The 27,225-nt window shown below is 37.7% G+C and overlaps 1 protein-coding gene and 1 long non-coding RNA gene across 6 annotated transcripts in view; one reads left to right on the top strand and one right to left on the bottom strand.

The window, feature by feature from the left end:
• The window catches only part of MSH4 (mutS homolog 4), a 74,244-nt gene that overhangs the window by 37,967 nt on the left and 9,052 nt on the right, over positions 1–27,225 (top strand). For all 3 annotated transcript variants that reach the window (XM_074221147.1, XM_074221148.1, XM_074221146.1), the window contains exons 8-15: positions 14–88; positions 3,286–3,350; positions 9,092–9,261; positions 12,439–12,575; positions 14,564–14,667; positions 15,634–15,758; positions 21,452–21,652; positions 26,039–26,157. In XM_074221147.1, the coding sequence (XP_074077248.1) occupies positions 14–88; positions 3,286–3,350; positions 9,092–9,261; positions 12,439–12,575; positions 14,564–14,667; positions 15,634–15,758; positions 21,452–21,652; positions 26,039–26,157 (996 nt within the window). The remainder of the gene's footprint in view (positions 1–13; positions 89–3,285; positions 3,351–9,091; positions 9,262–12,438; positions 12,576–14,563; positions 14,668–15,633; positions 15,759–21,451; positions 21,653–26,038; positions 26,158–27,225) is intronic.
• LOC141512311 (uncharacterized) overlaps positions 1–27,225 on the bottom strand; it is a 42,785-nt gene that overhangs the window by 14,460 nt on the left and 1,100 nt on the right. For 2 of the 3 annotated variants that reach the window (XR_012475445.1, XR_012475446.1), the window contains exons 2-4: positions 26,965–27,217; positions 22,704–22,830; positions 4,940–5,035 (exon numbers count right to left, since the gene is read on the bottom strand). This is a non-coding gene — a long non-coding RNA (uncharacterized LOC141512311). The remainder of the gene's footprint in view (positions 1–4,939; positions 5,036–22,703; positions 22,831–26,964; positions 27,218–27,225) is intronic. The other variant, XR_012475447.1, reaches the window with a different exon arrangement.

The raw sequence follows: 27,225 nt of genomic DNA, 5'->3' as shown, positions 1-27,225 counted from the left end.
TTTTCCCTGATAGGTGAAAGCAGCTGAATCAAAGATAACAAATTTAATTTACCTAAAGCATACTCTGGAACTTGTGGATCCTTTAAAGGTAATTATTCTAAATTCATAAATACATTTTGTAGTGCAGTTCTTTGATATTACTTACAACATTTTTCTGATTTAGGACATATATATATATATGTGTGTGTGTAGGATTGCTTAACTAAATATTATAGCTTTGGTCTTATATATTCAACTAAAATACAGGCTACTATAGTACTATAGAGTGGTAGGAAAGAGAGACTAAGCATTTCATTTTCACTTCTTTCCCAAAAAGGAAATAGATAAGGACTAACGGGAAGGGAAAAAACCTCCCACATTTAGTTCCTTCCTTCTTTCAATATCCTAAGCAACTTCAGTGTATAACGCACTGTGCTAGATGTTGAAGGGTCTTAGAGGGGAGCAAGAATTCATTCACATGTAACTGTAACACAAAACAATAAATACGTTAAGTCAACAAGCATTTATTAATTATTTACTACATACACATGCAAGCAGAGTAGGTACGAAGAAAGACAAAAATAATCTCAGCCTCCACAGTAATAACCATGTCAATGTGAGATCTGTACAAGGTAAATGGAAAATTATCTGAAAGAGAAGGCATTCCTGACTAGAGATCTGGAAAGGCCTTGAAGGATCCAGGGAAAATAAAGATGGGGAGGTGGTAGGGAGACAGACAGGACAAAGACGTGGAGATGGGAGATGATTCTGGTGGTCAAGGAGCCAGCAAGTGGGCCAAGGGAGTTGGTAGGGAGGGGACAGATTATGAAGAGCACTGAAAGGAAGCAGAGGGCTTTGTGTTATTTGCCTTAGTTTCCTCATTCTTGAGGGGATAACTGGGCCTCCATTTCTTTTCCAAGGTGGCTGTGAGGGTCAAGTGAAATAATGATTCCAGAGCACTTAGCACAGCTAGTGAACTCTATGGAAATGAGCTCTTACTAGGAAGTTTCCAGAGCCTTCTGAGGAGAGGAGAGTGACCCTGTGGGGGAGGATCAACTAGAGGAGACCATGAGACCAGTGAGAAAACTGTAGGCAGGAGTACGTGTGTGTGTGTGTGTGTGTGTGTGGAGACTGAGCAAAGATAGAGATGACTTTGTTGGGAGATTCAACATGAGCATGAATGGGAGTAAGAATCAGAACCAAACCTGTGGAATTGGTGCCTGGCAATCCCCTCAACAATAACAGAGAAAATGGAAGGACTTTGGGAAAAAGCTAATGAGTTCTCTTTTTGGACAGGATGACCTTGCCAAGGGGCATCCAATGTGAGATGTCCAAAAGGTGACTGGTAATGTGAGCTCAGGAATGAGATTGGGGCTAGTGCTAAAGATCTGGAAATGTTGGTATAGATATGATTGGAAAATTCATGGGATCTTGTGAGATTACCAAAAGAAATAATGTAGAGCAGGAATTCTTAACTTGAAGACTGTGAACTTATTTTAAAAAAGTATTTTTATAATCTCAAATATAATTAGTTTTATAATTTCAAATATATTTGGCTTGAAATATAGTTGCTATTTCAGTATACTTGACTTCCTTTGTTCTCTTATGTATATTGTTTAGTATATTTAAAAGCATGTGATGTGTCCATAGATTTCCCTGGACTAGCAGAGGGGTCTATGAAATAAAAAGGTTAATTACTGAGTGAGAAGGAGGAAAGAAGAGAACCAACAGAACCTGGGGCATCAGCAGTTAGCAGCCATGCCCTTGATGAAGATCCAACTAAGGAGACACTGAGGTGGAAGGATCAAATAAATCAGAGGAGACCCAGGAGAAAAAATGACCAGTTACCAAAACTGGCCATGAAGGAAAACAGCTGGATGGCCAGTTGCCCTGAGGATCAAGAAGATTCCCTGTGTATGACCTTGAGCATTTAGTATAGTGGCCCCTCCGGGCCAAAGACCTCATTGCATGCGAGCTTCCATTCTAAATGAATAGAAGGAATTTCTGCTCAGAGTTCTATAGAGGGGTAAAATCATAGATTTAAATCAAAAATAGTAAAAAAAAATAAGCAACTGAATGCAAGGTGATAGGAATAGAAGAACAGCAACATTTTTGAGGTTGGAAAAAAAGGTGACTTTGAACTAAATGGATCAGGAAGAACTTGGAAGATGTAAAGATGGAGGCACGGTTCTTAAGAGAAGATGTAGAATTGGAAAGGACCTCAAAAGAATTGAATCATCTACAGTGAGGATCAGGCACTATACATGAAGCCTGGGGCCTGTGAAGGGGAACTCTTTCCCACTGTCAAATTGAGTAATATGGGACATAGTCATAATTGGAACCCAGGACCTCTGCAGAGCTGTTGATTCCTCAGGCCTAAGTGCCCCCCTGCCCCCCCCCCCACACACATTTGCAGACCAATAACTTAGGAGAGAAACATTCTGGCATCAAATCAGTGAATTGAGGCTTGGGAGGTCATAACTCATCCTGGATTTTTCCTATAGGAATAGGTGGGCTGCATTCTGAATGGACAGAATTATAGTGGTAGCTTCAACAAACTAAAGCTCTAAAGATTTTAAAAAAGCTATTGATGATGTTTGTCCTTCATTATTAAAGACGACCACAATATCAGGGAGCCGGTGCCATGACAGGCACATGAATTGGATGAATGAGGGAATGAATAAGTCAGCAGCCTCACTTTCTCCTTCAGAACCATCTGCATCCAGTAGCCAGACATGAACTGTAGATGGCCCTGGAGGCAAGGCAATCAGGGTTAAGAGACTTGCCCAAGGTCTCACACAGCTAGTAAGTGTCCAGTGTCTGAGACTGGATTGGAACTCCTGCCCTCCTCACTTCAGGGTCAGTGCTTTGTCCACTGAGCCACCTAGCTGCCCCTTTAAAAAACTGATTTCAGAAGAACAACATTGGTTAAAAACTCAAGAAAAATGTTTCTTTTCTTCCACCTTCTAGGAATGGTACAAAGTTTGCCTAAATTAAACAACAATAATCATCATCACTTTAGCTTGAAGGAACAGCTTCAATTCATTGTTTCAATTTATAATTATAGTACAGCATTTTGGCCACTAAGCTAGAGCCCACATTTCTTATGATCTCTGCATTCCACTAAATTAAGTGAACACAGATCTCTAGGAAATAATTAGAGAGTAATCATTTGAAGCTTTGGTTTGGTGACTAAAAATGTTAAAGTAGAGTTGGATAAAAATTAAGATAATAGAATTTTCATAATTAATTTCATTGGAAGAATGAACATTTATGCATTTTAACTATAAAATTTTTATTTAATAGGCACTACTGAAGAAATGTAACACACCTTTATTAAAGGCATACTACAATTCCTTAGAAGACAACAGGTATTGTTTCAACCTCTCTCCTTAATGAACATTTGATTTTTTCTCATTTTCCCCCCTCTCATTTCTGTTGCTAGTTTTTTTTCCACTAAAGATTTTATTTATTTTGAGTCTTACAATTTTTCCCCTAATCTTACTTCCCTCCTCCCCCACCCATAGAAAGCAATCTGTCAGTCTTTATTTTGTTTCCATGTTGTACATTGATCCAAATGGAGTGTGATGAGAGAGAAATCTTATCCGTAAGGAAGAAACATAAAGTATAAGAGATAACAAGATCAGATAATAAGATATTAGGTTTTTTCCCCTAAATTAAAGGAAATAGTCCTTGGACTTTGTTCAAACTCCACAGTTCTTTATCTGGATACAGATGGTATTCTCCATTGCAGAGAGCCACAAATTGTCCCTGATTGTTGCACTGATGGAATGAGCGAGTCCATCAAGGTTGATCATCACCCCCATGTTGCTGTTAGGGTGTACAGTGTTTTTCTGGTTCTGCTCATCTCACTCAGCATCAGTTCATGCAAATCCCTCCAGGCTTCCCTGAATTCCCCCATCCCTCCTGGTTTCTAATAGAACAATAGTGTTCCATGACATTCTGTTGCTAGTTTTGAATGTATGGATAATTAATTAGACTTCATGTTGTTGTTACTCTATCTTTGGGTGAAAATTTATTTTAAAATGTTTATTTAATTTAAAATTACATTTTATGTTTTTATCTGCAATTGTAATCATTGGAGAACATGGATCCATTGCTTTGTTTATGCTGAGGGGAAATTTGGATTTTGTGGAAAATTGAGTCTATAGACTATCTGAAAAGCTTCATTTTTAGCCTTTAGAAATCTCAAAATTTTTCATAAAATATGACAAAATTCTGTCTTATGAAACTAATATAACATATATATTTATATAGATTAATTCCTCTTCCATATTGCAGCTTATGCCAATATCTGAAGACAGTAATCATGTTTCTTCAAAAGTCTTTTCCAGGAACTTTCAACTCATTCTAGTTCAATGACCTTCCAATATGTCCTCTAAAGATAAATTTCAGTTTACCCTTCCAGTTCCTTCTCCTGTTATCAGCCAAATTCCTAGCAAAAGCTATTTGAGCAGGCCAGGTACCGGGTGGATTATCAGCCATTTGTTCTGGACACTATCCTTCTATTAATGCATCCCAGGATTTCCTTAATTTTATTTTAGTGACTCCATTTCACTTTTGTCTCATGGTGAGTCTTTGATCTTTTAAAAAATCAGAAGTCTGCCTTGTGCAAGTAATTTTTGAACTCAGTTATATGACTTTACATTTGACCCTATTAAACATTGCCTCCTTCCATAGATGAGTGTTTCGTGATGGCCTGGAGGTGCCCTTGGGTCATCTAAAGCTCTGGCAGAGGCTTTGAGTGTTGTCCTTACCCCAGATTTTGTGGGGAAAGCCCAACAACATGCAGAAGAGCTTGCCTCCAGAAGGCAGGCAGCTTGGTGACAGAAGTCACCAGACTGACTTGTGGCATTCTTGATCTTCTCTAGTGATGGAGGCAGGGTGGCAGAAGTGATCACTTCTAGGAATCAGTCATTAATAGATATGCATTAAATACCTCTAAATTTGAGATCCTTGATCAGGAACTGATAAGTGGACAGACGTCTAGAGGAGTGAATTGTAGCAGTGCTGACCTTCCCAATATAAATGAAGCCTGAAGAGAAAAGCTGAATTTCAGTTACGTGGTTATAATATAACAATAAATACTCAGCAATGAACCAGGCTGGGCTAAGTACTAAGGATATTAAAAAAAGCAAAAACAACCTTTGTCCTCAAAGAGCTCACATTCGAATGGAGAACACAGCATGTATAAAAATATGCCTATTATAGGCTTACACATTCACATGCATACCATGCCAGGCACATAATAGACACTTCATGCCTCTTAATTTGATTTGTTGACATACACAGTAATAGAAAGTCAGGCACCAAGAGCTGGGGAGGGGACAAGCCAGTAAAATACTCCTTTAGAGAAGATCACAGAATCACAGGCTTTGAGAGTCGGAAGGTATCCCAACAGTTGTTTAGTCTAACACTTGAACGAACAAGGAGAAAGTCCTATTAAATCCTTGACACTGTGCTGGAGATAAGAAGATTTTAGAAGAGGCCATCCCTGTCCTTGAGGAACTGACATTCTAATAGGGGACCACAGTATGTATGGAAGCAGGGGGGAAAATGACCAGGGGAAGGGACCTAGAAGATGTGCTCCTCATACTGAAGCCCAAGATTGCATTAATTTGTTTGTCTGCTACATCACATTGTTGCTTCATATTAAGCTTGAAGTCCCTTGAAACCCCTAGATCTTTTTTTCTTTAGAATTCCAGTCTATCTTGTACTTGTGAAATTGATTTTTTTTGTACCCAAGTGTAAGACTTCAGATTTATCTATATTAAATTTCATCTTAGATTCAGTTCAGTGCGCTTACCTGTCAAGATAGCTTTGGTTCCTGAATCTGTTAGCTGCAGTGTTTGTTATTTCTCTTGGTTTTATGTGATCTAAAAATCTGGAAAATCTAAAAAAAACTATGCATATACAACTGAATTCCATGTTACTTAAAAAGAATATTAATTCAAAGCTCTTTTACTTGTCTATGCTTTCTCTGAACTTCCTTTTCTTCTGGGCATATTAAAAAGTGGTGCATGGCCTTTATTTTTTTTTTTGTTCTTCACTATCTCTAGCCCCTCTTCCCCACTTACTACCTTTTCTGATTAATCAAGGAGATAAAGAAAAAAAAATCCCTTGTGACAAATAGGCAAAGTTAAGCAACATCTGTCCTCCCAGGAGCCACCCATGACCACTTGATGGCCACACACACACACACACACACACACACACACACACACACAGAGCTATATATATGTATACATATAAAGAAAGACCCATTTTGTACCTTGTGACCATTACTTCTAGATTGAGAATTGGGTAGCATGCTTCATCTTAGACCTTATGGAGATAAGGTTGGCCATTGCATTGGTCAGAATTGAGTCTTTCAGAGTTAATTTTCTTTACAATTTTTTCTGTGTATAAGTTGTTTTCCTGGTTCTCCTCACTTCATGTTGTCATTTCACTCTACCCAGGATTCTCTGAGATAATTTCTTATGGTACAATAATCTTCTGTTGCATTAATATAACCATAGTTTGTTCATCTAGTTGTTTTAAGAGGCCATCTAAGTCATAATTCCCTAGATTTTAGTTTTCTTTTTATTCCCTTTTTAACTCCTCTGATATGATCAGAAAGTTTGTTTTATTTGTGACTCTTCCATCCCCAGTATTTTCTTTCTCTTTAAAACATTGCTTCTTTACAATCTCTGCTTGTTTTTCTGTTGAGTTTGAGGCATTCTATGCTAAATGCTCCTCTCTCCTCCTCCTCTCCCTTCCCCTTCTCTTCTCTTTTCTCTTCTCTTCTCTTCTCTTCTCTTCTCTTCTCTTCTCTTCTCTTCTCTTCTTTTTTCTTTTCCTCTCTCTCTCTCTCTCTCTCTCTCTCTCTCTCTCTCTCTCTCTCTCTCTCTCTCTCTCTCTCTCTCTGTAAGAATAGGGTATATTTGATAACTTACCTCTTTTTTCATACCTCTCAGTTAAGAGAGGTAGCAAGTTCTGTTCCCTTCTTCCTTTTAGACTAATGCATTCCTTCTCTTACCTTGTCTTTGCTTTTCTTTCTCAAAACTTTCAGAAATAGAACCAATCCACTCCTGGGAGTTCTGCCTTTCCTAATTAATTCACTTACTGTCCTTTGTCTCATTAAGGTTTTGAGGAGATACTTGTTCTCTTTTTTAGAGTGTTAGCACTCCATCATCATACAGGTCTTCCAGTTGCTTAAGTAGATTTACCTTTCTAGGTTTCATTGGATTCTTATGTTTGTATTTTTAAGTTTCTCTTCAACTCTAGTTGTTTGATAAGAATTTCTTATAAGTTTCCCATGAAAGGTCCATTTTTTGTTTATAAATCTAAATTTAGCTTTGCTGGGTAAGTTCTTTTTTAGATGTAAGCCTATATAGTTTGTCTTTTGGAATATTGTATTCCAAGATTTCCTTCCATTTTTAGTAGAAGCCATGAGGTCTTGCATGATCTTGACTATTGTTTCTGATTGTATTTCTTGATTGTTATTCACTCTGGTGTGAGCAGCAGAAAGGAGTGTTTATCTCAGCCCTACTATGTAGCACTCTGAGATGTTCAATGTTTCTGACCAATATTACCTTATTCAATTCCCCTCCCAACACCCTTAGGAGGGAGATGCTATCATCCCCATTTTACAGTCGAGGAAGCTGAAGCCAGATTTGAATTCAGGTCTTCCTATCTCTACATCAGTGTCCTATTATAAAAAAATTGATAGTTGTGTTAACTATTACCATTTCCTTTGGAAGTTTAATTAATCAATGAAGATCATTTATCACAATGAGACAAAAAAAGTATAGAAACTACCTTGATCAACACTTAGGAGGAAGAGGCTAAGGGCAACATTGGTCCAGAATATGTGCTTATTTGTAGAAACTTAAGAAATATCACAGTGGTGATAATAAGAAATATAGGATAACTATCTCATAAAATATTTAGTAGCAATAAACCATCTCAAGATCATTTAAGGATGAAATCTAAAGGATAACAGATAAAAATGTTTGGCTCCTTCCATATCAGTGTGGAACCATCATATTTGATCTCTCTCATCACAGTCCCTCCTTGTCCTGCATGAGGAAGTAGATATCACACTGAAATAAAAGACAAGGGGAGAGCAGATGGTCTTGATCTTGTGTCTATGGAGGAAACCCCTTCTAGAGGCATTACAACTTCGAGGCCATTGAAGAACTGATCTTAAAGGACTCAAATGAGAGCAGAATATAAAAACTTGGCCAAAATGACAAATACAACTAAGAAAAATATAAATGGCTTCTTTCTATTTTTGTACTTTATCCTTTCTGTCACACTTTTATAAAATAATTTAAAGAAACAGAATTGGAGTGAATGTTAGGTCCTGGCTATCCAGTACAAACTATACCTCAAAAAATTTTCAGTATTCCATACCCAGCCAGTGGTTCCTATCTTTGTTTTCTAACCTTCAAGAAGGAGGAATCCTCTGCCTTTTGAGGGGGTTCATTCCACCTTTGGGAGCCCAATTTGTTGGAAAGTTTTTCCTAATAGAAAACCTCACATGGTCTCTTTACAACTTCCCTCATTGATCCTAGTTCTGCATCAGAAAGTAAAACGGAGCTTATCTGTTTCATCTTTCACATGATGCCCCTTCAAATATTTGAAGATAGCTTCTGTAGTATTACCCATGGAAAGGAAATATGTAGTCAGGGAGACTTGAGGTCACATCTCCTTTTGCCTCCAGTTTTGTTACTATTTGAAGTCATTTAACTTCTCTGAGACTCAGACGGCTCCAAGACTATATAAATCATTGACATGTTGGGATGTACTTTGAGGGAGAGACTTCTCAGAGTGAAATTATAGGTCTTTGATATATTAATATTTTATTACATGTAACTGACTAAAAGGCCTAATATATTATCATAGTCACAAGTATAACTTGCCATGTTAAATTTTTGTTCAACATGTATTTCCAAGTAATTGTTTCCTTTATGATTTCAAGTAAAATGAGTTTTTTATTGCTTATCATTTACTATTAGTCTACTTAGAAAAATTACAAAGAATATATATAGATATATAGATATATAGATATTATTTTTTACTTATTACTTCCAAAATACTTTTTAAGGTTTGGAACTATACTTGAAAAAATTAAAACAGTTATTAATGATGATGCAAGGTACTTGAAAGGCTGTCTGAACATGAGGACTCAGAAATGCTATGCAGTGAAGTCAAACATTAATGAATTTCTTGATATCGCTAGAAGAACATACACCGAAATCGTAGATGACATAGCAGGTATTTGATTATTTGTGAAGGTAGACAAGCATTCATAATGGTTTTTCTTTGTTTTATCAAACTAAAAATTACCAAGACATGTTCAAATTATTTGCCAGTGAAGAATGACCAAGAATATATTCAATTTAATTTTTAATTGCCCAAATAGATAAGTTTTATTTCTTTTAATGTACTATATTGATTTTTAGAAATAATCCTTTTAATAGAGATCACAGAGTTTTTAATCTTTATAATACACTCAAATTGAATTGCAGATTATGTATATAACAAGGACTCTCAGTTTTTCAATTACTTTTGGTAGAATGAAAGCTGTGTACCAACCACTGTGAGCACTAAAGTATTTTGAAAACCTTTAAGAATTATATAAATACTATTTTTATTCTTATTGTTTTAGAACAGCAACTGAACCACCCAAGAATTTCACTAATTTTAAGAATCACTATTATACATATCAACCATTCTTTCTGCCCAAATAAAAATATTGGTGTGGGTCATAAATGGCAACAGGCAGCAATTTTTTAGTTCCTATATTACCATTACATTGACTTCTTAAAGTTCTAGTGTTTAACTATATTCAACAGTTTGTTATTATAACTAGTTAATTGGTGTTTATGATGGTCAAACAGGTTGTTAGATCCTTGGGAGAGGCTTGGGCTGTCATGGACAGCCAGACAGTCTGAGTAACAGACAAGTCAAAGGCTAAGAGTTAGAGCCCAGAAATGACAAAAACCAGGCTTTCAGGGGCAGCTAGGTAGCACAGTGGATAGAGCACCGGTCCTGGAGTCAGGAGTACCTGGGTTCAAATCTGGTCTCAGACACTTAATAATTACCTAGCTGTGTGGCCTTGGGCAAGCCACTTAACCCCATTTGCCTTGCAAAAACAACAACAACAACAACAACAACAACAAAAAACAGGCTTCCTTTGCTAAAAGGATTCTTTGGGGTTAAAGTGCCAAACAAAGGGCCTTGAGCCTTCAGAAGCCAACAGTGTTTCCAAGTGTGACCTGAACTAGACTAAAATATAATATTTAGCACAATAGATAAAAATGCAGCCAAACATAGGTAATCTTTACATGTGGTGTCTAAGTATGTCCATGGTCATAGAGAACCTTCACCGGAATGAGTGGCCCATGTCTCTGAGTTCCACACTCCTTTAATGGGCTACTTGTTTTGAGAGAGCAGCTACAAAGGTGTGACCAGCTCTTGGACTAACAGAAGCAGGCTAAGGAAGCTTTCAGATTATCACTTTATTATAAAAGCCATTTCGTTTTCCTGGCTCCAACTTGCATCACACACCTCAAACTCAAGGTGTAATTGACAAATGCCAATGCAAGGAGGGAAAAAATGTGTCTTCTTTGGCATGATTTGACTAAAATAGGCAACTTGGAGTGAAATGAGTTAATTATTTGCCCTTGGCCCTATTTTTGCTGACACATTTATCAGTGTTTTTATTAAAGGCAACCTAAGCAGATGTACAGATGACCTAAGGCTAAGAGGGATGCTTCATGTGTTGAATTATGGAGTCCAGGAAAGTATTCAATGGGTTCCAAGAGAGGTTGGAAACCGATAAGGTGAAGTTAGTGAATATAAATGTTCTTTTTCATCTGGACTTGAAAATCAGTTTCATGAAAAAAGAATAGAGAAATCTAAGCCAGATCATAGTTTGTGTATAGGAAGTTTTAATATAGTTCAAGCTAAGTATGAGTCAGTTTTATAACATGTCAGCCAAAAAAAAAAAAAGAATGACATACACACACATTTCACCCAGGTAGGGAACTTCGAGTAAGGAAAATTGACAACTCCAAAGTTACTTGGGACACTGATGGTTTATGTGACTTGCTCAGGGTCACAGAGCTAAGATGGGTCAAAACTGGGGGTTGAGTCGGAGTCAGGAAGACTGAGAGAGAGAGAGATGCTTATTATGTACCCCAAGATCGATCTCTCTCTCTCTCTCTGTCTGTCTGTCTCTCTCTGTCTCTCTCTCCTCTCTTTCTCTCTCTCTCTTCTCTCTCTCTCTCCTCTCTCTCCTCTCTCTCTCTCTCTCTCTCTCTCTCTCTCTCTCTCTCCTCTCTCTCTCTCTCTCTCTCTCTCTCTCTCTCTCTCCTCTTCTCTCTCCTCTCTCTATCCTCTCTGTCTCTCTCTGTCTCTCTCTGTCTCTGTCTCTCTCTGTCTCTCTGTCTCTCTCCTCTCTTCTCTCTCCTCTCTCCTCTTTCTCTCTATCCCCCTCTCCCTCTCCTTCTCCCCCTCCCCTCTCTCCTCTCTCTCTCTCTCTCTCTCTCTCTCTCTCTCTCTCTCTCTCTCCTCTCTTCTCTTCTCTCTCCTCTCTCTTCTCTCTCTATCCTCTCTGTCTCTCTCTCTCTCTCTCTGTCTCTCTGTCTCTCTCTCCTCTCTCCTCTTTCTCTCTATCCCCCTCTCCCTCTCCTTCTCCCCCTCCCTCTCCCTACCTCCCTCTCCCTGTCTCTTCCTTTTCCCATCATGCATATATATAGCTGCATCTTTTCCATCCTATTCACCATTAGTTGATATTTTAAACTGAAGTGAAGGATATAATGGTCACAGGTATTGACTTCAGTTCCATTTTCTAGCACTGCTGAGATATCTGTGGCTCCTAATATTGTTAGCTATTATGTTAGCTACCTCTCCTGACTTCAAGAACTTTTGGGGTCTTCTGTTGTCCTCTAACATGCCTGTTCTCTCTCAGCTTTTAGTCATCCATAAATTTGGTGAGCCACCTGTTCTTTTATGAAAGTTTTTGGTAAAAATGTTAAATGGAACAGGGTCAAGGAGATATCTCTTTTTATAACAATTGTTTTTCGATAATTGATAGAAGAAATTTATTTTGCAAATTTCATTGACAATACTTTGTGTTTTAAGGCTGAAAATACTATTTATAACTGGCAGAGAGAACATAAAAATGCCAAGTTTGATTATATTTTGAGGGGAGGGGGACATCTTCTCTCTTTAAAAAATGGCAGTTAGGTAAATTTGTATAAGGATATTGAAATGACTTTATTGTCTTTCTATGATTTGTAAGCAGATTTCTAGCATTTTAATGTATGATTGATTGAAATATGGTTTTCCAATGGGTATATAAAATTATAGAAGAATAATGTTTTCAAACTAGATTTCCAATTAACCAATGGACCTCTTTTTTCCTCTTTCTTTTGGGGATCCTAGGCATGATAACTCAACTTGCAGAAAAATACAGTCTCCCTTTAAAGACAAGTTTTAGCTCCGCTCGAGGATTTTTCATTCAAATGAACGTGGATTGTATATCACTATCCAATGGGCAACTTCCTTCTGAATTTATTAAGGTTCATTTTTTTGTATTAAGGTTAATTTTGAAATGATCATTGAAATGATTTTTTAAAAAACATGGATAATGTGCATATATTTATATAGGTATTCTCATGTTATAAAGTTTAGATTTGTCCTTTAAAAATGTATTGTTAGATGTATGCCATCTCAGATCTCTGTTTACCCAAGTCCCTTCATTCAAATAAAGAACCACTAATTTGCTATGGGAGCTAAGAGGGGTTGTTGCCACCTGGTGGCTGCTGTGGGGTTATTGGCATTGACTGCTCATCACTCAGTTCATTTCACTTAGGCATTATAGACATATTGTAGATATTTTTTCTTTAGTCCATTTCCAATTTCCCCTTTTAAATTTTTACTATTTTCCTCTTTTTTTATTCTATTTATGAGCCCAAAAGAGCCTCTAAACAGCCAATGTAGAGATGCAAGGGAGCTTAAGGATCATTTAATATGGACTTTAATGGTGAAGGGAACCTTGGAGATTGTCTTGTGTGTTCAGTCTTATTTTACAGATGAGAAACTGAGTCCCAGGGGCAGAGGGGCACTGGCATCAGCTCAGACTGGGTCATGAGAAGCTATTGCTACAAACCAAGGCTTGACCAATTGTTTTATTGCTTGTCTAGACTTTTAAGAAAGTGATGAAGAAAATGGGAATTAGGCAGGTTCAGCTTTAAAGTGTGCCATGAGATTTTTTTTCCTGAAGACTTGGTTGCTCAACAGTTACCAGCCCACTGCTTCCCAGAAAGGCTGATAGATGTGTGGCTCACTTTTACTCCAGATCCCATGTGGCTTTCATTTCATAACTAATCAACAAGTATTTTGTAAATGCTTGGGGAGAAAGGCTAAAAGAAAGCAAAGCAAAAATAAAACATTTCTAGCATATGTGGATGCAGACAGGCAGTATTCAGTGACTAGACCTAATGGTAGAGGAGGAAGTCATGAGCTGATGGACCAGGTGGCTAAGAGGTTGTCATGGCAGTAGGGGGCTTGACACTGGGGCCACAAAGTTTGTTGCACCACTGGGATTTGGGGAATGGTGGAGGGGTGGTAATGTGGCCAATGTTTGGAGAATAGGTTGGCATGGGGAGACAAGGAAGGGGAGGGGTGATGGGCCCAAACCAGGCCCTGATACTCTCTTTTGGAGACAGTGGCAAGAGTCCTTTCTTTGGTCTTGCCTTGCTCCAGTTCATTTCCTGTGTAGCTACTAAAGTGTGGGTCTGATTCAGACCCCCCTTCTGCTCAATAATGGCTCCCTGTTTGCTTTAGAATCCAATATAAATTCTTCTTCTTGACACGACATAATCCCCTTTCTACCTTCCTAGTCTAATGACATGATTGCCCTCCAGTGCACCGATCTCTTTGTCCCACACACGATAGTGCATGGATGTCCTATCCCAAAGCCACCTTGCATTTGCTATTCCTATCTCCTATGCCTTTCTTACAGTTGTAAAGAAAAACATTTGGGAGAAGAGGTTTCAGTTTGACATCAAGGTTGCAAAACTGTGAGCACTGTTTTCCAAGTCACTTGATGGTTTGCAGTTGTCTAAGAGAACAGGGTTAAGTGAGATCTAAAGAATTTGAAGGCTATTGCTTGGTTTCTTGAGTTTCTCAGTTTTGTTTCATAGACATAGTTCTCTCCCCTGGGAATTCATGGACCACCTTATTTGACCCCTCATCACTGCTCCCTGGAAGCCCCAGGGTGAAGACTTGATTTAAAATAGGCCTATTTGAAGATTAGTCTATGAAATCCATAGCATATTTTTCTCAGAAAAGTGTTTCTTATACATAACAATTATTGTGATCAGATAAAAAAAATTTAACTTAGTCATATTATTTAGAAGCTCTTTTGTTCTGTTTTTAGATAGGGTAGCTTCCCCCCCCCCAGTAATTCTGCCTTATAACTTTCTTTTTTATTTAGTAGGAATGTTTTTTAATTTGATTGTAATTAAGTGATGAATTTTAACATTTAATTTTAATTTCTCAACAGATTACAAAAGCAAAAAACACATATAGCTTCACATCAACAGATTTAATTAAAATGAATGAAAGATGCCAAGAGTCACTGAGAGAAATATATCATATGACTTACATGTAAGAGAATTTAAAATATTTCGTTATTAAGCTAGACTGGCTTGGGTAGTTATGATAATGTTAATGATTAATATTGTCAGTAATCACTTCAACTTATTTTTTTCTTATTTGGTTGGAAATGATAAAGAATTGTGATTTTTAACAAATGGAAAAAAATTTTCTAACTAGGTCCTACTAGAAATTTTTTAGACTATAAAAAGTAAGAAGTCAAACATATTTTCTGTTATTCAACATGCATTAATGTAAGTATTTGTTATGTGCAGAACATTGATCTGGTTCTTGGTTCTACAAATACATAAATAAAATGCTCTCCTGCCATTTAAATGTAGCTTGAGAAGTAGGGAGCTAAGACCCAAGATACAGAGCCTCTCCCCTTCTGGGGAGTGCAGAGCTGCACTACCCATTATTATGGGACTGTGCCTTAGAAAGTTAGATGAGGTCTGGGAAGGATGGGGAAGGCTTGCTGGAAGACTTGAAGGCTAGGGCAGAGGTCCACCTGCAAGAAGTGAGAGGAAGGGCACCTTGGGCTTGGGGATTGGTGTGGCCGGAGATGCCTGTGAGAAGAGGGGTTGCATTTAGGTAGAAAGTCATCTGGCTCTAGAGAGATCAGATGGGATAAGACTGGAGAGGTCAAGGGACACAGAAGCCTGGAGGCCCAGTGAGCCTGAAGAAATTATCCATAAAATTGCCATTGGCCAGGATGCACCACTTGCTTCTAGTTTTAAGACTTGAATAAATTAGGCCATGCCTTTCGGAGCTGTCCTGCTCATGATTCCTTCTGTGGAGTTCAAAAGGCTTTAATGGGTCTCTTATGTATTGTCCTTTTTGGATCATGGCCACTACCCAGGTCACCCAGGGTCCCTGGTCCAAGAGGGTTCCTACATCAGTTGGATCTTATGTTGTGGTTCTATGTTCTGCATATCAGCTCCAGCCCAGAGAAGCTGAAACAAAGCTCTTTGTTTGCAGGGTCGTGTGCCAGCTGCTCAGTGAGATTTATGTAGAGATTCACTGCCTATACAAACTCTCAGATATTGTCTCAATGCTGGATATGTTGCTGTCATTTGCTCATTCCTGCACTCTTTCTGATTATGGTAAGTGATTTCTTTATTTAAGACTTCATTTCTTCTTGGAAGCCTCCCTTTGAAAAGATCAGGCTAGATCATTTGACATCTTTACTTGACTTTACTTGACATGTGACAAAAAATTCTCTTTATCCCTGGGTTTCTAAACTTCAACATAACATGTAGATCTAGGTTTCAACAACTCAATGCATCCTGGTCTGCCAGGGATTCTCTCTAACAACACGGACAGTAGCCTCTGTGTCCATGCACATCTTCTGGAACTCTTGCCCATTTCTTCTCTCATATTTGCCCCAGAAAACTGCCCCACGATCAGATGGATTCACAAATGAATCCTATCAAATTTTAGAAGGATGATTAATTCTAATGTCTCCTAAACTGTCTGCAAAAATAGCAAAAGGAAGGAATCCTTTCAGATTCCTTCATTACGCAGAGTTGGTCATGATATCTAAACATGGGAGGATCAGAACAAAAACTATAAAACGATGTCTATTTGTTGGGGGGTTTGTTTTTGTTTTTTGTTTTTGCAAGGCAATGGGGTTAAGTAACTTGCCCTAGGTAATTATTAAGTCTCTGAAGCCAAATTTGAACTCAAGTCTTCCTGACTTAGGATCTCCTGACTTTCAACTGTGTCATCTAACTGCCCCCCAATATCTCTAATTACCAAGGATACGAAATTTTTGAATAAGATTTTTGCAAAGAGACTAGAACAATATAGCATAAAGATTATACACTGATTAAGTGATATTTTTGCCAAGACTGAAAGCTTAATTTAATATTAGGAAACATAGACTTAACCTATTGATAGCAAAATAAAAACCTTATGGTTGTTTCATAGATATCACAACAATCTTTTGATGAAAAAACACTCATTTCTGTGTATACATTAAAAAAAAAGAGAAAAAAGGCTTTTTTTTTCTTAAAATGATAAATAATGCATATTTAGAACCAGGAGCTACCATTATTTCTAATGAAGATAAAAATGAAATCTTTTTTGGTTAATTGAAGGATGAAATAAGCAAGTCACCCTTTCTATTTTGCATAGTAGCAGTACTGCTCTAGCAAGAAAAAAAACTGAGGGGATATTGCATAGGTAAAGAAGAAACAAAATGGTGTATTTAAAGAATCCAAAATGCCAACCAAAAATTAACTGAAACAATGGAAACTTCAGCAAACTTGCAGGATATGAAATAAATCTGTACGCATAACAAGCATTTCTAGGAAATACCAATAAAACCCAGCAGGAAGGGATGAAGAAATTCTATTTAAAATTGCTACAGAATACATCAAATACTGAGAGTTTATCATTCAAGAGCTACATAAGAAGCATGGAAATAAAATTGGAAACAACTACTTATAGAAATAAAGCAGACTTAAGTAATTGAAGAACTATTTATTGCTCATGGGTAAGATGAGCCAATATGATAAAAATGACAATACTACTTAAAATAGTTTGCTTTTTCAATGCCATTATTGCTTTATGGAATTAAAAAAAATAATGAAATTCAGAAGGAGGGGAAACTCTTAAAACTCCCAAGAGAAATAATGAAAAGAAATGGGAATAAACAAGACCTAGCCATGTCATTCTGAAACTATACTACAAGAAATAATTATCAAAACTATTTGGCGGCACCCTAGGATGGGTGCTATCTGTCTAATATGTTTTTTTACCTACTGGTATTCAAAGAAAGAGGAAAAAGTCCTTAATGTACAAAAAATATTGATAGCAGCTCTTTTTGTGATGGCAGAAGAATGAAAATGAAGAATGCTCATTGAGACAGTATTGGCTGAGTAAGCTGTGTTTTATGATTGTGATGGAGTATGAGTGTACTGTAAGAAATGAGGAAATAAAATTTCAAAGATTTCGGAAAGGACTTGTATGCACTAATGAAGAGTGAAGGAAACAGACCCAGATGACCAGTTTATACTTATATCAGTATTATAAAAATGAACGATTTAGGGGATCTTGTCTATAAGCCGATGAAGACTGTGATAGTAGAATCAGAAGAACTATTTATGCAGTATCAAAATACTGAGAATACAGAAAACTTTGAAAGCTATGAGAATCATATCCTATTTGAAGATTCTTTGTGATTCAGAGGACTAGTGATAAGGCATGTTTTCTACTACAGAGAGATGGTAGATTTGGGGTATATATTTTTTGTGTATACAGCCCTTGAGGGAATTGTTTTTTCTTTTCTTTCTGTTTTCGGTAGGATTGGGAAGTAGGAGGAAGAGAAAGCAATTTTTATTAATTTAAAAAATATAGAGGAGTTTGTTACAGATATGAAGTGATCCATGAACTTTCAAATGAGGGCACTATATTATTATTTTTACCTTGTTTCAAGGACCTCTCAGAAAGTGGAAATAATCGATAAAAGTTGATAGTGTAAAAACAAAACATTAATAATGTTTAAGTTTTTAAAAAATAAAATCAAAGGAAACTTTTTCAACAGCAATTGTCTGCTCCATAATCTTGGTAATACTTGATAAAAAAGAAAATAAAATTTGGCATGACTTAGTCTTTTTAAAAAATATATGTTATTTTGAACATCACTCTCCCAATGTCCCATCGGTTTTCTGCCCCTGTTGCCTTTGAAGTCAGAAGTAAAGTTACTCCTACCACATGTACGTCCCTCCAGAGACCGGCTTCTTGACTGCCATGAACATGATGCTCAGTCCTTCAGGGCATTCTCTTTGGCCATCCCCAAGACCTGGACCACTCTTCCTCCTCTGCCCCACTGCTGACTTCCTGGCTTCCTTCAGTCCCAGCTAAAACCCCATCTTCTCCAGGAAGTCCCTCTCAGCCCCTCTTTCTGCCAGAGCTTCCCTCTCTCTGTTAGTCACTTCCTGGTTATCCTCTACATGGCTTATTTGTGCATAGCTGCTTGGTGGGCCCAGGTAGAGCAGGAGACCCTTGAGGCTAGCCAGAGGCCCCAGCACTTAATAAACTGACTCAACTAGTGTGACTTTTTTCTCTTTTATTTTCTTTAAATTTTTTATTGATGTCTTTTTTAAAGATCATTTTTATTCCCAAATATTTTCCCTCAGGTAACTCTATCTTGTAGTAAAGAATAAAAAAGAAAGAGAGAAAAGTTTGGTAAACTAGCCAACACATTCACACATTCTTATAGTTTCAAAGCTTGAATGGTACAGCACTGAATAAGCAGATTAGGCAGTATTTCAGTTTTATTATATTTGTATAATCTACCCATGAGCAATTAATATTTCACCAATTATTTAGGTCTGGCTTTACTTTTTTCAGAGTTTTTTTTCCCTTTAGATAGATTCACATAGTCCTTAGTTGAATCTTGGAAGACACATTCTCAAGTATTTATTGCTTCTTTAGTTATTTTTAATTGAATCTCTTTCTGGCTCTTCTTATCTATACTTAAAGAGATACTGGAAAGGAGAACATGGGGAGGATAGGAAGAGAACATGTCTCATCCCTCTCCCATTTACTTTAAGATAGCTGACATTGAGCTCCATGTTTTCATTCTCATCAGCTGATCCTCACACAGCTTAGAAAAGAAAACTTCCACTAGCCCAGTTGTCCTCCTCTTGTTCTTCTGCTTAAATTGTATGACCTAGAACATGGTTCCCTAGATGTGGGTGATCCAGGAAGAATAGAGCAAGACCATTACCTCCTTATTCCTAGAAACTGCCTTTCTTTCTTTTTTTTTCCCCCTCAAGGTATGAAGAGAAAGCTTTATTCATTTCTTGAGGAATGGGCCACAATCAATTACAGAGATTGAGGCAAAAGCAAAAGGCCCAAGAATCACATTTATCCTAACTCGATTCCCGCCCCCTCCACTGACCCACCCTCTTTAATGAGGAATGTGGTCTTGCAGTCTAGACTGGAAAACTAATCTAGGGAAAAGAGCATAAATTTCTTTTTTTTTTTTTAAATTTATTTTTGTTAAAGATATTATTTGACATAGAAACTGCCTTTCTTAACAGAGTCCAAAGCTACATGACTTCTTTTGGCTTCTGCTGACTCATATTGACTTCTGATCTTTTTCAGACAATGTCTCCATCTTGTACCTGTAATTTTAATTTCTTGATTTCAAGTGTAAAACTTTTGTTACTATTAAGTTTGTTGCTATTAAATTTCAGATCATTATTTTCAGCTTTTTAAGATCTTTTTGGATAAAATTACATCATCCACTGGATTCCCCTTTGTGTCATATGCAGATTAAATAGGAATTCAAGACATGACTTTATTCATGTTATTGATAAGGTATATTAAACAGCCCAGGACCCATCATAAATCCCCGGAACATCTTATTTAAAACCTCTTTCCAGGTTGACAGAACCATTAATGATTTCTGTTTGAGTCTAAGTCGGTAGAATTCCATGGCCTACATTTCTTTAAGGGAAACAAGACTGAAAAGAATGGGGAGCTCCCAAGAATGAGTTTCTGAATAATAAAAATTATTCCAAAGAAGAAAAGGGACAACTATCAAAATGAACTATGTGAACTCATTGCCAGTCCATTTAAAAATGCACATATAGAAGGATGAAGCTACAGAGAAATGACATGCTTGTCAAATATCCAGAAAATATCCAGGAGTTACAACTCATGTGAATGAATGAAAGAGCCAGGATCTAAAGAGAGCTCAACAGACAAATATATTGACAGACTGAATCTAATAAGATGAAATTTATTAGGATTAGAAAATCATCTTCAAAAGTGGAGAATGAAGGAATCATGGAGAGACCATCAATCCTCTGCAAAAGCATGAGAGATTTGAGAAGATTGCATATTTGATATGACTCAATAATATGAAGATAGTGCAATTTTAGAGGGAGGGGGAGAAAGAGAGTGTGAGTGTGTGTGAGAGTTCATATGAAGAAAGTAAACAGTTCCATTATACTTTGCCTTGGTTAGAATGTAACGAGAGCACTATGTTCAGTTCTAGATGTCATATTTTCAGAAGGATTTTGACAAGCTTGAGAGTATCTGAATTGGTCATAGGACTGGGCACCACACCATAGACCTAAGATTTTTTGGACTGGAGAAGACACGATAAGCAGAACTTCAAACTCCATAGGCAAAAACCTATTTAAAGTATAAATGTCCTTTTTTTAAAATCTCGAATGCAGCTATTCATAGGGCACCAGGTGGCACAGCAGATAAAGCGTTCAACTTGGAGTCAGGAGGACGGGAGTTCAAATCTAGCCTCAGACACTTGACATGTTTTAGCTGTGTGACCTTGGGCAAGTCACTTGTGGTCATAGTTGTCTTTTGATTGCCTCACATCCAGGTCCAACTCCAGTTGTACTGATTCTTATCTGGCCACTGGACCCAGATGACTCTGGACAAGAAAGTGAGGCTGGGGACTCAATGCAGCCCTCCCCTCCTCCCCACTCCAATTCATGTGCATCTCATGGCATCACCTCCCTGATGTCATGATCTTCTTTGAGAATGAAGACAAAACCTCATCAATTCATTTATAGGATCCTAGCCTTAAAGCTAGAAGAGATTTCAGGGGTCACCCCCTGCAAACTTTTTGCCCTGAGAATGTTCAGTGACCCATGGTTCCAACTCTTTGTAAATGGTAGAGCTAGGATTCAATCCCTTCATGATCCAAACCTTCAGTCATGTCTACTCTACCATGTGACCTTATATTAAAGTTTAGAAAGAAAAAGTTTAAATGTTCTGTGGTTGATATTTTAAAATCATGTGGTTTTCTCCCCTTTAGTTCGACCAGAATTCACAGACACATTAGCCATCAAACAAGGGTGGCATCCCATCCTTGAGAAGATATCTGTGGAAAGGCCTGTGGCTAACAATACTTTCATTACTGAGGGAAGCAATTTCATTATTGTTACGGGACCAAACATGAGTGGAAAATCGACATATTTAAAGCAAATCGCTCTTTGTCAGATTATGGCCCAAATTGGTAAGTGACCATTTGTTCTAGAGATACTTATCTAATCCTCTACTCAGATTCTTTAGTGTCAAAAGTTTAATTTCTAAGCTTCCAGAAGCAACTTGAGATCACTCTTCTTTTATAGGTTATAGCAACTATTCTTAATAATCATTGAATATTCACTATTCTCTCAGTAAGCATTTATTAAATTCCACCTATGTACATGGAACAGACCACATTAAGAATTATAGAAGGCTGCACCAAAGAAGGTCCCCCCCTCAAGTTGCTGGCAATATACAGTCACATTGGGTAGCTGGTTCTGATCAGTGGAGACATTTGCCTTTTGAGTTCATTCAGTGACTCCTTAATTTCCATTGTCTAGGGTGAGACCAATTGACCTTGGGAATTTCAAAAGTTCAGGAACCTGGCAGTCAGAGTCCAGGTCAGGTTTCTCAGTGTAGCATTGATGCTATGAGGAACAATGAGGGACCTCTGAGAATGATCCATAGGACCCAGGACCCTAGACAAGGGAAGTTGAGCTGACAGCTCAGCCAACAGTCATGTCACAGGTTGATGTGAAGTTGGTGGGACTAGTCACGTTCAAAAAAAGAGCTCAGACATCTTATTCCAAGAAATCTTCAGAGAAAGATCCCTTAGATCTCTTAGAACCAGAAGGAAAGACAAACTAGAAAGAAACCACTGGTCACCTCTTGAGATAATCTCCAACATGAAAACCCCTAGGAACATTACGATCAAAATGCATTACTTTTAGATCAAAGAAAAAAATTGCAAGGAAAGAAAGACTTTAAATAACCCATCAAGTACAGTCAGAATCACATAGAAAGTAGCAGCCACTACCACGAAGGAGCCAGAAATTGAAAACCAGCTGTAATGTATCCAGCAAAACTGAGTATAATGTTACAGGGGGAAATGGACCTTTAGTAAAACAGAAGACTTCTCAGAATTCCTGGTAAAAAGAGCAGAAAATCCTGGAGAGAAACTGAATTTCAAACACAGGAGTGAAAAGAAATATAAAACCCCAAAGATAAATAATCTGTAATAACTAAGATAAACTGCTTACATTCTGATAGGGGAAGTTGATCCATGGACCTCTCTGAACCTTGTTGTCCTCAGGGGTCTTTGAGAGAGTCTCATTAGACAAAGCCTGGGGAGAAGTTCTGTTCCATCCTGAAGAACTTAAGAGAAACCTGGAATGAGAGGGAGTGGGGGAGGAGCACAGTATGAGGTAGAGAAGGGAAAGAAAGGTTAGAGGAAAACTTAGCATAATTAGAATCTGCAAGTAGGCATCTCAACAAATAATAAAGGGAATGGGGGAGTGGATAAGTCCTGACCTGGTCAAAGGAGGGAAAAATACACCCATACAAAGTTGTACACAGAAATACATTTCATTCAGCTGGGAAATAGGAGAGAAAGGGGAGGCAGAATTAAGAGTAAAGACAGATTAAGCAAAACAATGTATAAAATTGAGGCAGCAAAGAAAGAGAATCTCAAGAGTGTCGATAAATTAGGAAGTGACTGAACATTGTGTTGTAAGAAATGAAGAGAGGGGGTGCTTTCAGAGAATCCCAGGAAGATTTTCATGAACTGATGCAGAGTGAACAGAATAAGAAGAGCAATTATCCAGTGATAACATGATAAAGGCAAATAATTTGAAAAAACTAGGAGCTCTTCATGACCAGTCAGAATTTCAGAGGACCAAAGATCAAATGTATTTTCTACTTCCTGATTGGGAAGGTGATTGGTATTTTTTTTTCCCCATAAAGAGAGTGGGAATGTGTTTTGCTTGATGATCATGTTTGTAACAGGATTTTTTTGGGGGGCGGTGGGTTGTTTTTCAATTGGGGAATTGGAATAAAAGAGTGTGAAGGCTGATTTAAAACTATAAAATTAATTTTAAGAAATAAAGTGGATAACCTTGGAAAGAACAATTTCAGTCAAATGATTGGGTCAGAAATAAGATTGAAAGGGATTGAGAAGTAAATGGAAGCGGGGGGGGGGGGGGGGGGGAAGGCTGCAACAGAGATTCATTTAGGGAAGAATAAGGGAATGGGCAACAGCAGAAGGGACTTGTTAAGATTAGATGACATCATTTATTAGATTATCAAAATGGTGACAGTTTATTAAATTTCACCCTCAAACTCTTGAAAATGACTATATCAAAAAACCTCCCATAATTTTTGACATTTCCTCCCTTTGGATACCTCCTCCCCCCCCTCTGAGTTGGCATCCACTTAAATCTATTAGCTTACAGGTCCCTACCAAGAGATTTATATTTTAGTAAAGAAGCAAAAGGCATTCACTCAAAGAGCTTAGAATAATCAGTGATGTGACATATTTCTCCTGCTCACACATGCACGATTTGTCCTATGAAGGCATATATGTAGCTAACTTAGGCACATCCATGAAAAGGTATACATGTAAGAAACATGCATCAGAGGCAATTCCTATTACTGAAGTTACAGAGCCACATCTATCCTTTGGTAATGCCCTCTATGGGCATGTGCCATGTAATGCCCTCTGTGGGCATGTGTCACAGCTCTACTGGGAATCTCTCCTGCCTGCCAGGCATCTCCATTGGTGTTTATTGTGCTGATCTTTAGCTGAATTCTCTGCTTTTTGTGATCACCCACCTGGGGAGCAGCTGCTAGGGAGCCTGTCTTATTAGAAGAAGGACATTTCATTTCTAGAATTCAAGACCCCAACAACAGCAGAGCCAAGCTGCCGGGAGACAGCCAGTAGAAACTCTAAGCTAAGATTGACTGTCTTTGAAGTGGACCCTTCTACTAGTCTTACCAGAAGGCTCTCATCCTTGTTGCCTGGTAGACTTGGTGTTAGGAGTGCCATCAGTCTTCATTCCTTACTTGCCATTTCAAGGACTCATTCAAAGAAATCTGGGAGGAGTGGTGTGACAGGGAAGAAGGCTACCCAATGAAGGACCCATGGGATTACTGGGCAGGGCAGCAATATTCCCTGAGGGCAAGGACTGGAGGATGAATCAAGGGAACAGGGCAGTCTGCACCTTCTCTCCACCACCAATTATGCTCTTTTGGTATTGATCTGCCTCCAGATAGTACAAAGAAAACAAAAGAGGAAAGGTCAGGAGACTGTGGATGTGTAAAATGTATAGATCACCTTCACCTTATGAGTTAAGGACTCCAGGAGAGTTGAACTGACTTTGCCAGGCCCCATGGCTAATTAGCAGGAGAATGGAACTAGAACTCAGATCCCTTGAGCCCCAGCTTAGTGCTTTTCCCAGTGGAATAAAAAATGGTACCTTCTCTTTCTGGTTACTTGTTTAACAATGACATTAGATATTCAGCTGTCAGAATACTCATTTATTTTTCCTTATTGTTTGATAATAGAGTAGGAGGACCAAGGTTCAAGTCAATTCTAATGAGTTCCAGATGTGTGACCATGGGTAAGGCCACTTAACCTTTCAGGGCCCCAGATAATATCACATCACTATAAAATTACTGACAAACTGGGTTTTTTCTGGTGGATCAGTTGTGATTTTTTAAAAAATTGGCTGCTTTTAAAGCTTTCTTAGGATTGTCTTTTGCCTGATTGGACAATGAATTTATGAGGAGAAAAGCTTTTTCTCCTTCAGGATTTAATGGGCTACTATTTTTCTCTCTGACTTTGCTAACTTGTATTTGAGGATAGAATTTTTTTTTCACAAATTTAGATGCTATTTTTTTAACATGCAAATAATGGCATGCTTTTATCCTCCAATGGAATTAAAGTGCATTTTGTGGTCTCATTCTTTATACAGAGCAGATTTATAAGTTGAACTATTGAGACCTGCTTTCAAGAGAGGGATATAAAATTTGGTATAGTTGGCATCATGTCCTTAGGGACAGTAACTTTTTATGGATGAAAACTTAAGTGTTTTTTTCTTCTTACCATGTAGTCTTCAATGCTTTCTAGTCAAATTTGGTATATTTTCTAAAGGTTGATTTGCTATAACATTTTTATAAGAATTTGAACTTTCAATTACTTTTCTTTTTTTTTAAGGTTTTTTTTTCAAGGCAAATGGAGTTAAGTGGCTTGCCCAAGGCCACACAGCTAAGTAATTATTAAGTGTCTGAGACCGGATTTGAACCTAGGTACTCCTGATTCCAGGGCCGGTGCTTTATCCACTGCGCCACCTAGCTGCCCTCAATTACTTTTCTAAATTGAATTTCTTACTATTTAAAATTTTCTCCTTTTAAATTTTTTGATACTTCTTTTCATTCTTTTGCATGTGACTTCTTTTAAAATTTGGTCTTCATAAGTATTTGTGTTAACCATTGTGCGATAAAAAAGAGAAAAAGTTTAGTACTAAATGTTTTTTATTAAAGAATTTATCTTTGCTTTGATCTTAAAAACACCCAACATCTTTTCTTAATTCTACAGGTTCATTTGTCCCAGCAGAATATTCTTCATTTAGAATCACTGAACAAATTTTCACTAGAATCAGTATGAATGATGATATAGAAACAAATTCGTCAACATTTATGAAGGAAATGAAAGAGGTACCAAGTTAAATTCTTCTAATGTCAGAAACTAATTAGCTTCATAGACATTTGGGTTTCTTCTAATAGACTGTATCCATACTGAAACAGAGAATAAGTATGTTCATGCCTAATCCTGAGAGGTAAAAGGCAGTCAAAGACAATTTCCTTATTTATCTATTATGTGAAAGAGTAAACTTTATATCTGTGTGTGAGAGAAAATGTGGTCATTTACATAGATAGCATATTCATTTTTTTATGGAACATATAAAAATAACTTGTATCCCCAAAACAAACTTTCTGTAATTATTTATACCTTTTACATTGTTCTTTCTAGACTTGATTTTAGTTGGGGTTTTTTTTGCAAGGCAGTAGAGTTAAGTGACTTGCCCAAGGTCACACAGCTAAATAATTATTAAGTGTCTGGGGTTGGATTTGAACTCAGGACCTCCTGACTCCAGGGCCAGTGATCTGTGCCACCTAGCTGCCCCCCTAGACTTGATTTTAAAATATTGGATTGATGGCAAGCTTTTTATAATCATGCTTTGCCATGTTGAAACTTTCTCTTAGCTTAAACAATTACATATCCTTCATGTCCCTTTCATGGATTGACTAGTGCTCCAATTAACTGGAGGGGTCAAAGGGAATCAAATTGACCTCTGTGGCCAGCCCTGAGGAGTTAGGAATCATTTGGATCATTCCTGACTCTGTAATTTCCTGCAAATGATTTCATTTCACTTGCATTACAGGCGCACATCACTTCTACAGTGAGACAGTCACCTCCGTAGGGTGTATGAGATTATTCATTTATTCAAAACCATTGCATACCTGCTGTTTTTAGAGGCCTGTGCTAGAAGCTGGGAAGACCTGAAGCTCTGATGCAGTTCCAGAATTCATCAACTTTACAATCCACAAATCAGACAATATTGTGTGTTCCAGTTAGTGCATCAAGAGAGGGGCAGAACCACCCTCTTTGTAAGGCCTGGGGTTACTAGCCAAGTCTTCAGAAATTGGGTGGGGATGAAGGCTGGCCAGGGACATTGAACACCACACTTTGGAGCAGTTTGAGGTCAAACCAGATCTAGGAGT

Source organism: Macrotis lagotis, chromosome 2 (genome assembly GCF_037893015.1).
Source record: "Macrotis lagotis isolate mMagLag1 chromosome 2, bilby.v1.9.chrom.fasta, whole genome shotgun sequence".
Lineage (NCBI taxonomy): Eukaryota > Metazoa > Chordata > Mammalia > Peramelemorphia > Peramelidae > Macrotis > Macrotis lagotis.
The sequence above is the reverse complement of the archived record's forward strand: the minus strand, read 5'-3'. Positions and strand labels throughout refer to the sequence as shown.